A 12,227-nucleotide genomic window follows, 5' to 3' on the forward strand; every position below is an offset into this window, starting at 1 on the left:
AAAATAAATAAAATATATATTTTTAAAAATATTTTTAAAAAAAGAAAGCACAAGGTCCTGCCAGCTTTGCTTCACAGCTGGGCCTCATCTGGGCACTTCCAAACCCCATACAAAGAGGAGGAATCTGCAGATGTCTCTGTAGCTCTGGCTGGACGGCCCCAGACAGTGGCTGACCTTGCACCTCCTTAGAGATCCAAGAGCCAGCGTACCCAGTGGTCAGAGTGAGACCATACCGGATTACAACTCTTCACATCCATAAGAGACACACTCAAGGGGCAGACTCAGTGAGCACCAAAGCACCAAAGCACTGAAGCAAGTCCTGCCCCATAAGGGTGTCTACTGCACAACAGATCTTCCAGTGTAGACACAGATGGTCATCACAGCCAATTGGCTTGAAGGTCAATTCCTCCCAGTGATACCAACAGCAATCAAGGGTTAATTACAGCAAGACTGTGCAAACAGCCCACAAAGGGGTGCACCAAGAGCGTCCACCTCAGGTGACTGGGGAGGCTGAGCCACTGGGCCCTATAAGACACCAACCACACAAGGCCACTCTATCAACTCAAGGAAACTTAGCAGCTACCCAGTACATAGAAACAAACACAGGGAAGCAGCCAAAATACGGAGACAAAGAAACAAGTCACAAATTAAAGAAATGGAGGAAAGCAAACGACTGGATATAGAGTTCAAAACCACGGTTATAAGGTTACCCAAGAATCTTATAGTAACGGCCAATAAATTTAGTGAGACCCTCAAGGATATGAAAAAGGACCAACTAGAAATTAAGCATACACTGACTGAAATAAAGAATAATATACAGAGATCCAACAGCAGACTAGAGGATCCCAAGAATCAAGTCAAAGATTTGAAATATGAAGAAACAAAAAACACCCAACCCAAAAAGAAAAAAGAACCCAAAAATATGAAGATAGTGTAAGGAGCCTCTGGGACAACTTTAAGCATACCAACATCAGAATTATAGGGGTGCCAGAAGAAGAGAGAGAGCAAGATATTGAAAACCTATTTGAAGAAATAATGACAGAAAACTTCCCCTACCTGGTGAAAGAAATAGACTTACAAGTCCAGAGAACCCCAAACAAAAGGAATCCAAAGAGGGCCCCAAACAAAAGGAATCCAAAGAGGACCACACCAAGACACATCATAATTAAAATGCCAAGGGCAAAAGACAAAGAGAATATTAAAAGCAGCAAGAGAAAAAGTTAGTTACCTGCAAGGGAGTACCCATACAACTGTTGGCTGATTTCTCAGCAGAAACTATGTAGGCCAGATGGGAGTGGCAAGAAATATTCAAAGTGATGAATAGCAAGAACCTACAACCAAGATTACTTTACCTAGCAAAGCTATCATTCAGAGTTGAAGGTCAGATAAAGAGCTTCACAGACAAGAAAAAGCTAAAGGAGTTAATCACCACCAAACCAGGATTATATGAAATGCTGAAGGGTATTCTTTAAGAAGAGGAAGAAGAAGAAAAAAGTAAAGATAAAAATTATGAACAACAAATACATATCTATCAACAAGTGAATCTAAAAATCGAGTGAATAAAAACTCTGATGAACAGAATAAACTGAATATAATTGAATCAGGGGCATAGAAAGGGAGTAGACTGACAATTCTCGGGGGGAAGAGGGTGTAGGGGGGTGCGGGAAGAGATTGGATAAAATCTTACACCTATGGACGAGGACATTGCGGGGGGTAAAGGCATGGGGTCGGGGGGGAACCTGGTGGACGGGAGCTATGGGGGGAAAAAAGAGGAACAACTGTAATAATCTGAACAATAAAGATTTAAAATTAAAAAAAGAACACTTGTGGGGGGATAAGTGAGCAACCAAAGGACTTGTGCATGCATATAAGCATAACCAATGGACACAGACAGTAGCGGGGCGAGGGCATGTGCTGGGGTGCAGGAGCAGCCGGGGAGAAGTCGATGGGGGGAAAAGACATGTAATACTTTCAACAATAAAGAACATAAATTTAAAAAAAGAAAGCTAACACTTATTGTGTATTATTATAAGTGTTTGACATGATTTAACTAATTTTATCCTCACAACGCTATGAGGTAATTACTGTTATTCCTATTTTCATAGATGTAGACACTGAGGCACCGAGAGGTTAATTTGCCACAGGTCACACAGCTAGTAAGTAGCAGAGGTAGTATTGAGACACAGGCAGGCTGATTTACCTAAGAGAATACTCTTTTAGTATTATGTGACAGTGTATATAGCTTGCCATATATGGATGTACTATAATTTATTTAACCAGTCGCTTAATTTTAGATGTTGTGGTTGCTTCCAGTTCTTCCTGATATTAAACACTGTTTTGATACTTAAGTCTTATTTGCATCTCTAATTATTTTCTTAGAATAAATTCTTACCAGTGGATATGCACATTTTTTAGGGCTATATTGCCCTTTAGAAAGGTTGTTTAGCTTTACTCTCTCTCCACTATGGAATGAGAGTGACCATGTTTGATACACTCTTGATAACAGCATGAATTATCTTCTTTTGATTCTTGTTAAACTAGTAGACAAAATAGTAGTGTGATGATCATTTTTCATGTATTTCTTGGTGAACTGCTTATATTTCTATTTTGTCTTTTTTTCTTTAGGTATAAGTTTAAATTTTAGTACTTGAAGTAATCTTTTTTTTTTTAATATATTTTATTGATATTTCACAGAGAGGAAGGGAGAGGGATAGAGAGCTAGAAACATCGATGAGAGAGAAACATCGATCAGCTGCCTCCTGCACACCTCCCACTGAGGATGTGCCCGCAACCAAGGTACATGCCCTTGACCGAATCGAACCCGGGACCCTTCAGCCCGCAGGCCGACGCTCTATCCACTGAGCCAAACCGGTTTCGGCTTGAAGTAATCTTAACTAGTTGTAATAACCTTTCATTCTTGGGAAGGTCATGCGAGCTATGTGCTGCAAAGGTACATGGAAGCTTTTACTCTCTACTTAGAATGTGGTCTCTTCCATCTGCACATTATTAGTCTCTGTAAAGTGAACAGGTTGATTCCATAAGCCACCTGGGAAATTAGTCTTGTTACTTCAGAGTGAATCAGTTCCTAATAAAAGTTCTTTGTGACCTCAACAGATGGAAATCTGGTTAAAAATTGTAGTTGTGTGCCCTGTCTTAAATGCTAGTGAATTTTGTGGAGGCTTCCTACCAGTGACTAATGAGAAATGTCAGGGAAATGTAGCATTTTCATTCTGGCATTTAAGTATTAAAGCTTAATATCTCAACAACATGCTTTTGAGCATTTGGCATAGATAATAGCACTATTGAAATGAAATAATATGGTTAAATACCAGCCATTTTTTATTGTTTTCTTTCTCTGCAAATGGAAGAATTCAGATCATCAATGGCCCACTTACTACGTATCATACAAATTCCTTTATCTTTCCCACCATTTGGACCCTGATCAGGTTATTAATGACATTTGTTGCAACATGGAGCATAACTAAGAAAGATCCTTTTTAAGCAAAGGTTCAAATTATGGCATGTTCTTTGAGGTAATGATAAAAATATGTGTACAAAGGCAGCCTTGGAAGAGAAAATAAATGGAGACCATTTTTGTTTCTAGGTAGCAGTACTGCCTGCATCGTAGTGCTGGACAGAACTAGCCACCGCTTACACACAGCAAACCTGGGCGATTCAGGCTTCCTGGTTGTCAGGGGTGGCGAAGTTGTGCACCGATCAGATGAGCAGCAGCATTACTTCAACACTCCATTCCAGCTCTCAATTGCACCACCAGAAGCAGAAGGAGTCGTCTTGAGTGACAGGTAAGCTCCCCTTTCACTCATTAAAGTATGAACAGGGCGTGGCTTACTCACAGGTTCCCTACCATCCCCCTCAACCACAGTGGCGATAGGCAATTTCCATTCCCAAATGAGAAAAAAAAAGACATTGAGAATGTTCTCATCAAGAGAACCTTTTAGTTTGACTTCAAAAGATATGTTGCATATCTTTTGATATTGCAGCCAAGTTGAATTCTGATAAACACCCAATAATTTGACAAAGACTGAAAATGCTATTTCAAGCTTACAAAATACCAGTTTTTCATACCAAGATCACGTGGTATGTACAGTTGTGTTAAATTTTGCTGGAGAAATGAGTTATTGTTCATGCATGCCATTGTCTGTGCAAGATTTTGCATACGTTACTAGGGAAGAGTACAAACAGGCATCTGCTTTATTTATCAGAATAACTTCCTGATTCTCAGGGCCTTCTACTACATGTATCAAATATAGCTTGCAGTCCAGGCAGAACCTGTTAGGACCATACAGGAAATGGAATCAAAAGTGGTCTTGGATATGTTCTGTGATGATGCTGTTGAGGTGTTCTTTTTCTTCTGACACCTTCCCTCGGTTCTTTTTTTTTAATCCTCACCGGAGGATATTTTTTCCATTGATTTTAGAGAGAGTGGAAGGAAAGGAGGGAGGGAAAAAGGGGAAGAGAGAAACATAGATGTATGAGAAAGATGCATCAATTGGTTGCCTCCCGCAACACATGGACCTTGATCAGGGCAGGGATGGAACTTGCAAACCAGGTACATGCCCTTAATGGGGAATCGAACCTGGGACCCTTCCATGTGTAGGCCATTGCTGTTCTAACCACTGAGCACACTGGCAGGACCCTCAGTCCATTTTTAAATTGGGAAGAGAACTTTTTGAGACAATCAGTACTTTTTAAAATCAACTTTTACAGTTTATCTTTTCTAAGATCAGAATACAGACAAGGCTAAGACAATCTCAGATTTCACTGTCTATAACAGGGGTGGGCAAACTTTTTGACTCGAGGGCCACAATGGGTTCTTAAACTGGACCGGAGGGCCGAAACAAAAGCATGGATGGAGTGTTTGTGTAAACTAATATAAATTTAAAGTAAAGGAGCGGAGGGGAGAGCAAGAGAACCGGATAGAACAGCCGGATCCGGTTTGCGGGCCGTAGTTTGCCCAAGGCTGGTCTATAACAACCTTGTAAGACCTAGGACAAACATTGTTGGTAATTCATAAATGTTGTTAACTGGGTGGTATCCTTTTGTAAAAATTGAAGCATTCTAGCAAGTATCTGTTGTCTCTACTTAATAGTTCTTATAAAACCATATCTTAAGCCCTAACTAAGATAAAATGATTATTCTACCATCTTTTATTTTTTGTTAATCATCACCTGACGATATTTTTCCATTGATTTTTAGAGAGAGTGGAAGGGAGGGGGAGAGCCAAGGAGAGAGAAATACCAATGTGAGAGAGACATCATTTGGTTGCCTCCCACACGTGCCCTTGACGAGAATCGAACCTGTAACCCTTCAGTTCCAGGGCTGACGCTCTGTACACTGAGCCAAACTGGCTAAGGCATCACTACCATCTTTTAAACTGTAATGAGTATATTACATAATGAGGTATTCAGTATCGCCCATCTAAAATCTGTTGTTAAAAAAAAAAAAATCTGTTGTTGACTCCTAGAGAGAGGTAAGCATTATTTACTTTCAGATTAAGACAGATTACCATAAGTGGAAGAATATTAGATTATGGGCCCTTCTTCAGTGTAATACACATTAATATTAACCATATTGGAGTGAGCAAACCTTAGAACCCCAAGGACTTGACAGATATTAAGTTCAGCTAACAGTTTTTAGAGAACAGTGTTTTAATTTTTCTTTATTTGATTCTTGATTTGGCTTCTGAGTGCTAGAGCAGCCCTGCCTTATCTCACACACTATCTTTGGGACAGTCTGATTAGGGCAGCACTTGGCCTGGCCTGCCAATGAGGTGGAGGTTTCTTCCCCTGGAGCCCAGAGACAGCTTATTAGCATGTGATTTCAGCTCGTGTTTCAGTGCAGTCAAAAGTTTCCAGCAGCACAGTATGTTCAATCAAAATGGGCAGAACTGCAGCTGGCAGAACACCAAGCTCATGGGTGGGAGTGTTGGGAGAAGAGGACAAATTGTCCAATGGTAGTGAGTCTCTCACAGGCAGAATAGCAAAGGACACTCCTGTGGAAAGAAAAACCTCAGCATAAAATCGAGCTTCAGTGCCAACCTGGTCATTAATCTAAACTTTTAGAATCTGATTAGCTTCCAAAGACTGAGCAAATGTGAAGTGTCTTATATTTTCTCTTTATTCCACAGAAGAAATCAACCTGATTTCCACCAGTTTTAGTCCCCCCGCCCCCCGCTGCCCCCTGCTGTATCTTAGCTATTAGTCCATCTTATCTATAAACTATTATTTTAACCTTGACTTACGGGTTTTCTTTTAGTAGCTGTTTTTACAAAATATTTATTGTATGAATGTATAAATTAATTTGTTCCTTGACAAAGCCCATCATAGAACTTTTAGATGTGCTGCTTCTTTCCTCTGAGGAGACAATGAACCAGAATTTTCTCAGTGCACTTTTGAGGCATTTCCCAGCAGGCATGGGTGGGTTGTTAGTTTCTTGTGTTTTCTCTTCACAACTTTTATAACATGTTGCTTATACAGGTTTGGGGGTGGTGTTTTTTTTCTGTCAAGCTTAGGGTGCCTTAGTTCTGGCCCCACCCTTCTGGGTCAATGTATGCATTTTTTCCTGGCTCTTGTCATTTACAGGTTAAAGCAGGTTATCAGGTATCTATCTCACCTTTTCCTCACCCTGGAGGCCTGGAAGCAGTGAATCTGGACATTGGAAGTGGCTGAGAATTGACCTCTCAGGGGGCCATTAACCCTTTGAATATATGGTCTTTTCTGTTTTCTCCCCACCTGGGTTTTTTCCCCCCATTCTCTGCTTTCATTAGGTTTTGTCAGAGGAAAAAAATCTCCCATCTATGTTTTTAAAAGTTTTATGCAAAAAAATGTGGTGCAAAGTCTACCTCCTATTCCTGCCGCCAGCCACACATTCTCTCCTCAGAGGCAGCCATTGTTATGTTTCACTCTCTGTACCTTCCTCTTTCATTAACAACATATCACAAAGGTTATTTTTGTGTGTTTTTTATTCCCCAATTTGGAGAGCCAGTTACTTTGTTTCTTCATTCATTTAGTCATTCAATGGATATTTATTGAAGATCTATTTGTCAAGCACACTAATAAATACTTACGCATGTGGAGCACTTTGTAAGTCCTGGGAGATACACAGTCCTCACTCTGCCAGAATAAGTATCCCTTAGTAATACTAACATAGAACTTCCAATAATACACTAGTAATTACTAGTATTATATTATTGCATGTGTTTCCCATGAATGAATTCTTAGAGGATTTGCATGCTCTCATAGTTATTCCACTATAACACAACCTCCTGAGAGCCAGGTTCAAGTCTGCAGGGAACTGATAAGTGGACAATGAGTTAGAGAGGATGGAATGTGGCTCTAAAGAATTAAGAAATAAATTTGCACTACGATTTAAGAGACATGTTAGCATCTGATTCAGAAAAGAACCCTTCCTCCTTTGAAATCACATATGACTAATCACCACACTCTGTTTTACTTGGTAGTTTCAGTTCAGCTTTTGAAATCTATAAGAATAAAAGCATAATATGCTAATTAGACCATACTTCCTTCCTGACGACCTTCCAGACAAAGCTGGGGCTGCGAGGGAAGCCCGGGTGCCTGAGGGAAGCTGGTGCCGGCAGCCAGGGGAAGGAAGGCCTACTCTTGCACGAATTTCGTGCATTGGGCCTCTAGTATTTATATAAGAGTGTTTAATTGTTTTCAAGGTTAGGAATTTCAGAATGACTGGCTCTTATTATTGACTCCTAATATAAAGTAGGTTTTTTTTATAGCATTATTACATTGTAACATAGTGCCTGTTGAAAACTTTGAATGGTATCTCTAAAGAGCTTTCTTAACTTTGCCCCTACCCTTTCCATGTCACAGCCCGGATGCTGCTGATAGCACATCTTTTGATGTCCAGTTAGGAGACATTATCCTGACAGCGACAGATGGACTCTTTGACAACATGCCTGATTATATGATCCTGCAGGAGCTAAAAAAGTTAAAGGTAATTAACTGAAAGGTTGGCCCTTGGAAACAGTGGCCCTCTCTGGGCAGTTAAATTTTCTCCATTCAGTTGCATTATCTCTTCTTATAGTTTTGACAGGGACTATTTTGTGAATATAGGAAACTAATAATAGTAACAGTTTTTCAATCAGTTGTAAATGGAAATATTCACAAATGGAGAACTTAAAGAAAAAAGGCTTTTCACCAAGCTTTTAGTAGGGTGGTAAAGGTAGGAAAAGTCCAGATAAGAAATTTCTTGTTTGCATTTTTCATTGTATTTTAATGGTATTTAATAGTGTTACCTCCTGGTCCTTTTCTCATTTTATTCTCATAAGAAACCCAGCAGGTGTTGAAGCTGGGAAAGATAGGAAGTCATCATACCAGAGCCAGTCAAGGCAGCAGTCAAGGGCATCAGGCAGTTAGGGGCCTTGATGTGATCTGAGCTGTCACCAGTAATAAAGCAGTTCAGCTTTGACCCATACAAAGAACGGAAGAAAGTGACAATCAGTGTTTCCATATTCTTTGGCTTTGTAAAAATTGTAACTCTGGGAAAAGTTAGCCTTTTCTCATGCTTTTATTGCTAACCACTGTAACTTTGAGTAAGTTTTTAAACCTTTCAAGCAACATTTTTCTCACCTGTAAATTGGGGGTACAAAAGGCCCTGTTTTATAGGGTTATGGTGAAAATTAACTAAGACCAGGAGTACAGAATCCTTAGTACCAGGCCTCATCTGTGGGGTTCAATAAAGGCCAGGTGCTTACTGTAGTGATACTATACTCTGTGGTGACAGGGTGTGAGCAGAAATGATATTCCCTGTCCTCTGGAGCTTCTACTCTAGTGGAGGAAGGTAGATAATACAGAGAAAGAAAAAGATAATATCCAGGGTGGGGCAAAAGTAAGTTTATAGTTATGAGTACATAGAAATAGTTTATTCTTGTACTACAGGCCCGGTGCATGAAAATTCTTGCACTGGAGGGGGGCGGTCCCTCAGCCCGGCCTGCCCCTTCTCACAGTCCGGAAACCCTCAGGGGTGGGAGGCGACCCGGCGATCAGGGGAAGGCGACGCCCCATCACACCCCTGCTGCTGCCACTGCCAGCAGCGCAAGCCTCGGCCAGCCCTGGTTACCTGAGCCTCAGGCGGTCCTGGGCGGCTGGGCAGCCACCATCCGAGGCTTGCCTGCACCTCGGGCTGGCCCTGGGTGGCTGGGGGAGCTGAGGGGACTAGGGGACTCTGGAGGCAGGCACGCAGAGTGGCCTGGCCCGCCTGCTGCCCCGGCGGGGCTGAGGAGACTGGGCGCCGCCATCTTGTGGCTGTGGGCACTGCCATCTTTGAGGGCATGGCAGTCAGCATATTCCCTCTTTATTAGATAGGGTTATTTAATTGTTGTTAATCTTCACCCAAGGATATTTTTTCCATTGGTTTTTAGGGAGAGTAGAAGAGAGAGGGACAGAGAGAAACATCAATGTGAGAGAAACACATCAATTGGTTGCCTCCTGCATGAGCCCTGACCAGGGCCCAGGCTGGGAAGGAGCCTGCAGCCAAGGTACATCCCCTTGACCAGAATTGAATCCGGGACCCTTTAGTCTGCAGGCCAATGCTTTATCCACTGAGCCAAACCAGCTAGGGCTTGTTATATTATTTTGCATAAGAACAACTATAAATCTACTTTTGCCCCACCCTGTAGTGTTTATGGTAAATAAGAAGAAAAAGCAGGGTGAAGGGATAGGGAATAGAGAGGGTTGCTGTTTTAGAAAGATTGGTCAGGGAAGGCCTCTCACTGAGATAACATTGAAACAGAGGCCTATTATAATTTACACTGAAACCATTCTGAATCTTAGGATGTTAGAGCTAACTAAAATGGACCTTGTTTCCCATTCCATTTTACTGATGAAGTTGAAGTAGCAAGGGTAAGGGAGTGGCTCAAGGTTATACAGCTAGGTAAGAATCTTCATCCTATATAATAAAACCCTAATATGCAAATCGACCAAACAGCAGAATGACAGGTTGCTATGACACTCACTGACCACCAGGGGGTGGATGCTCAACACAGGAGCTGCCCCCTGGAGGTCAGTGCACTCGCATAGGGGGAGCGCCGCTCAGCCAAAAGCAGGGCTCACGGCTGGTGAGCACAGCAGCAGTGGCAGGAGCCTCTCCCACACCCGAGGCAGCACTAAGGACCCTTGGAGGATGTCCACCTGCCGGCTTAGGCCCACTCCTCGCGGGGAACAGGCCTAAGCAGGCAGGCAGACATCCCCAAGGGGTCCCAGACTGCAAGAGGGCGCAGGCCGGGCTGAGGGACCACCCCCCTCAGTGCACAAATGTCATGCACCAGGCCTCTAGTCATGATATAAAATTCTAAAGGTATTTTCAGTAGGGAAACTGGCAGCTCTTAGAGAGCAAACTGGTGTTGGCCAGGAGTGCATTTATAAGTAAGGGGAAGAAATTACTATTTTTTTAATCCTCACCTGAGGATATTTTTCCATTGATTTTTAGAGAGTGTGGAAGAGAGAGGGAAAGACAGAGAGAAATATCAGTGTGAGAGAAACACATTATTTGGTTGCCTCCTGCACATGCCCTGACCAGGGCCTGGGCTGGGGAGGAGCCTGCAACCGAAGTACGTGCCCTTGACCGGAATCGAACCTTTGGTTCACAGGCCAACGCTCTATCCACTGAGCCAAACCGGCTAGGGCAGCAAGGAAATTTTTGAGGACATCCCTAAAGTGCTATAAAAATTTGCCCTTTCAATCTCATCCTATTTTAGCAAAAATACCTTAAGAATTTCAAATGGGTAAAAAAGCAGAAATAAAAACCCAAACCTCAGGGCCCAAGGCCACCTATCAAAAACTTTCTGATTCACATTGTATGCAGGCAGCACTGATGGGCTCATTCCTTTTAGTGAGGGTGCAATGTTTATTGTCTTCTCTAACTGGAATAAAACATAAATGGTGGAAACTGATTAGATAAATGTTACTCTCTTAAAAAGTGATATTTGTAAGTATACTTGAATACAATAATCATGTGAGACATTATGATAAAAATAACTCTCTCATCCTTCATCTTAGAATTCAAATTATGAGAGTATACAACAGACGGCAAGAAGCATTGCTGAGCAAGCTCATGAGCTGGCCTATGACCCAAATTATATGTCACCTTTTGCACAGTTTGCATGTGACAACGGACTGAATGTGAGAGGTAAGCAATCTTTAGGAAGGTCATAGGAACATAGTAAGATGGGAACACTCTGGGCTGTGGGGTGAGGTAAACTAGAGCACTAGAGTGAGACTGTTGAGATGTCCTCTCTTAGCTGTGCGCGGTGGCTTTGAGCTAGGTCATTAGGCCTTAACACTGGAAGACAAGAGCAAGTGCATGTCATCATGTCTTCCCCAGAGGACACCCTTCAGAGCTGAACTTCATAGGCTACAGAGGCAGGCGGAATCTGAAGCCCTTTATTGCCACCACTGCACTGCTTGGACCTCAGCCCAAAAGGCCTCCAAGCTCTGCCTGGAAGGACTGGACATTCCCAGCAGTTTAACATTTGCCCTTCACGGGTCTGACATTTCACTTCTCCCTTCCTCTGGCTTTGTGGCACTCGTTGACAGTATTTGCCTGCCAAATTGCCACAGCAGGTTTTGAAGAGGGAAGTAATGTTAACCTGTCCTTGCTTGAAGAGCCCTTCTATCTACTAAGTGATATGTAACTTTGGGAGCAGGACAGTAGCTCTGTCTTGGAGCTGGGATGACGTGTTGGTGGTAACATATCAGAACTAGTACAGTTGGTCAATTTCTTGCTAGTATTATATTATGACATGTAAAGCATTTCTTAGTCTTCCAGGAAATATTAAAATAGGAAAAATGCCATAGCTGTTTGGCAGATTAGAATACAAGATTGTTCCTAATTTCAAAACAGTGGGTATGTTTGTCCAAATTAGGATTATTCATAGAAACATGTAACTTTCTTGTCAGGCAGAATTTATCTTAACCAGATTTTCTTTACTATGATTGCTATAAACAGAGGAGGTAGTGGCCATTTTATCAGAGCTACTGTTTTAAAGAGCAAGGAAGGGTTTTTTTAAGTGTCAGTTAAGTTGCATGTAATTTCTTGGTGTTTTTATTCCTCTCTTTTTTAAAAAAATATATTTTTATTTATTTCAGAGAGGAAGGGAGAGGGAGAGAAAGATAGAAACATCAATGATGAGAGAATCATGAATCAGCTGTCTCCTGCATGCCCTGCCACTGGGGATC

General features: G+C 41.9%; 1 protein-coding gene across 2 annotated transcripts in view; it reads left to right on the plus strand.

Moving 5' to 3' along the window:
- PPTC7 (protein phosphatase targeting COQ7) overlaps window positions 1-12,227 on the plus strand; it is a 48,379-nt gene that overhangs the window by 32,104 nt on the left and 4,048 nt on the right. For both annotated transcript variants that reach the window (XR_013959574.1, XM_080650604.1), the window contains exons 3-5: window positions 3,605-3,803; window positions 7,863-7,986; window positions 11,049-11,178. Coding sequence is in view for 1 of the 2 variants with exons in the window: in XM_080650604.1 (XP_080506730.1) it covers window positions 3,605-3,803; window positions 7,863-7,986; window positions 11,049-11,178 (453 nt within the window). In the remaining variant the exon portion in view is untranslated. The remainder of the gene's footprint in view (window positions 1-3,604; window positions 3,804-7,862; window positions 7,987-11,048; window positions 11,179-12,227) is intronic.

The sequence above is a fragment of the Plecotus auritus genome, assembly GCF_963455305.1.
Source record: "Plecotus auritus genome assembly, chromosome: 13".
In the NCBI taxonomy this organism is placed as follows: domain Eukaryota; kingdom Metazoa; phylum Chordata; class Mammalia; order Chiroptera; family Vespertilionidae; genus Plecotus; species Plecotus auritus.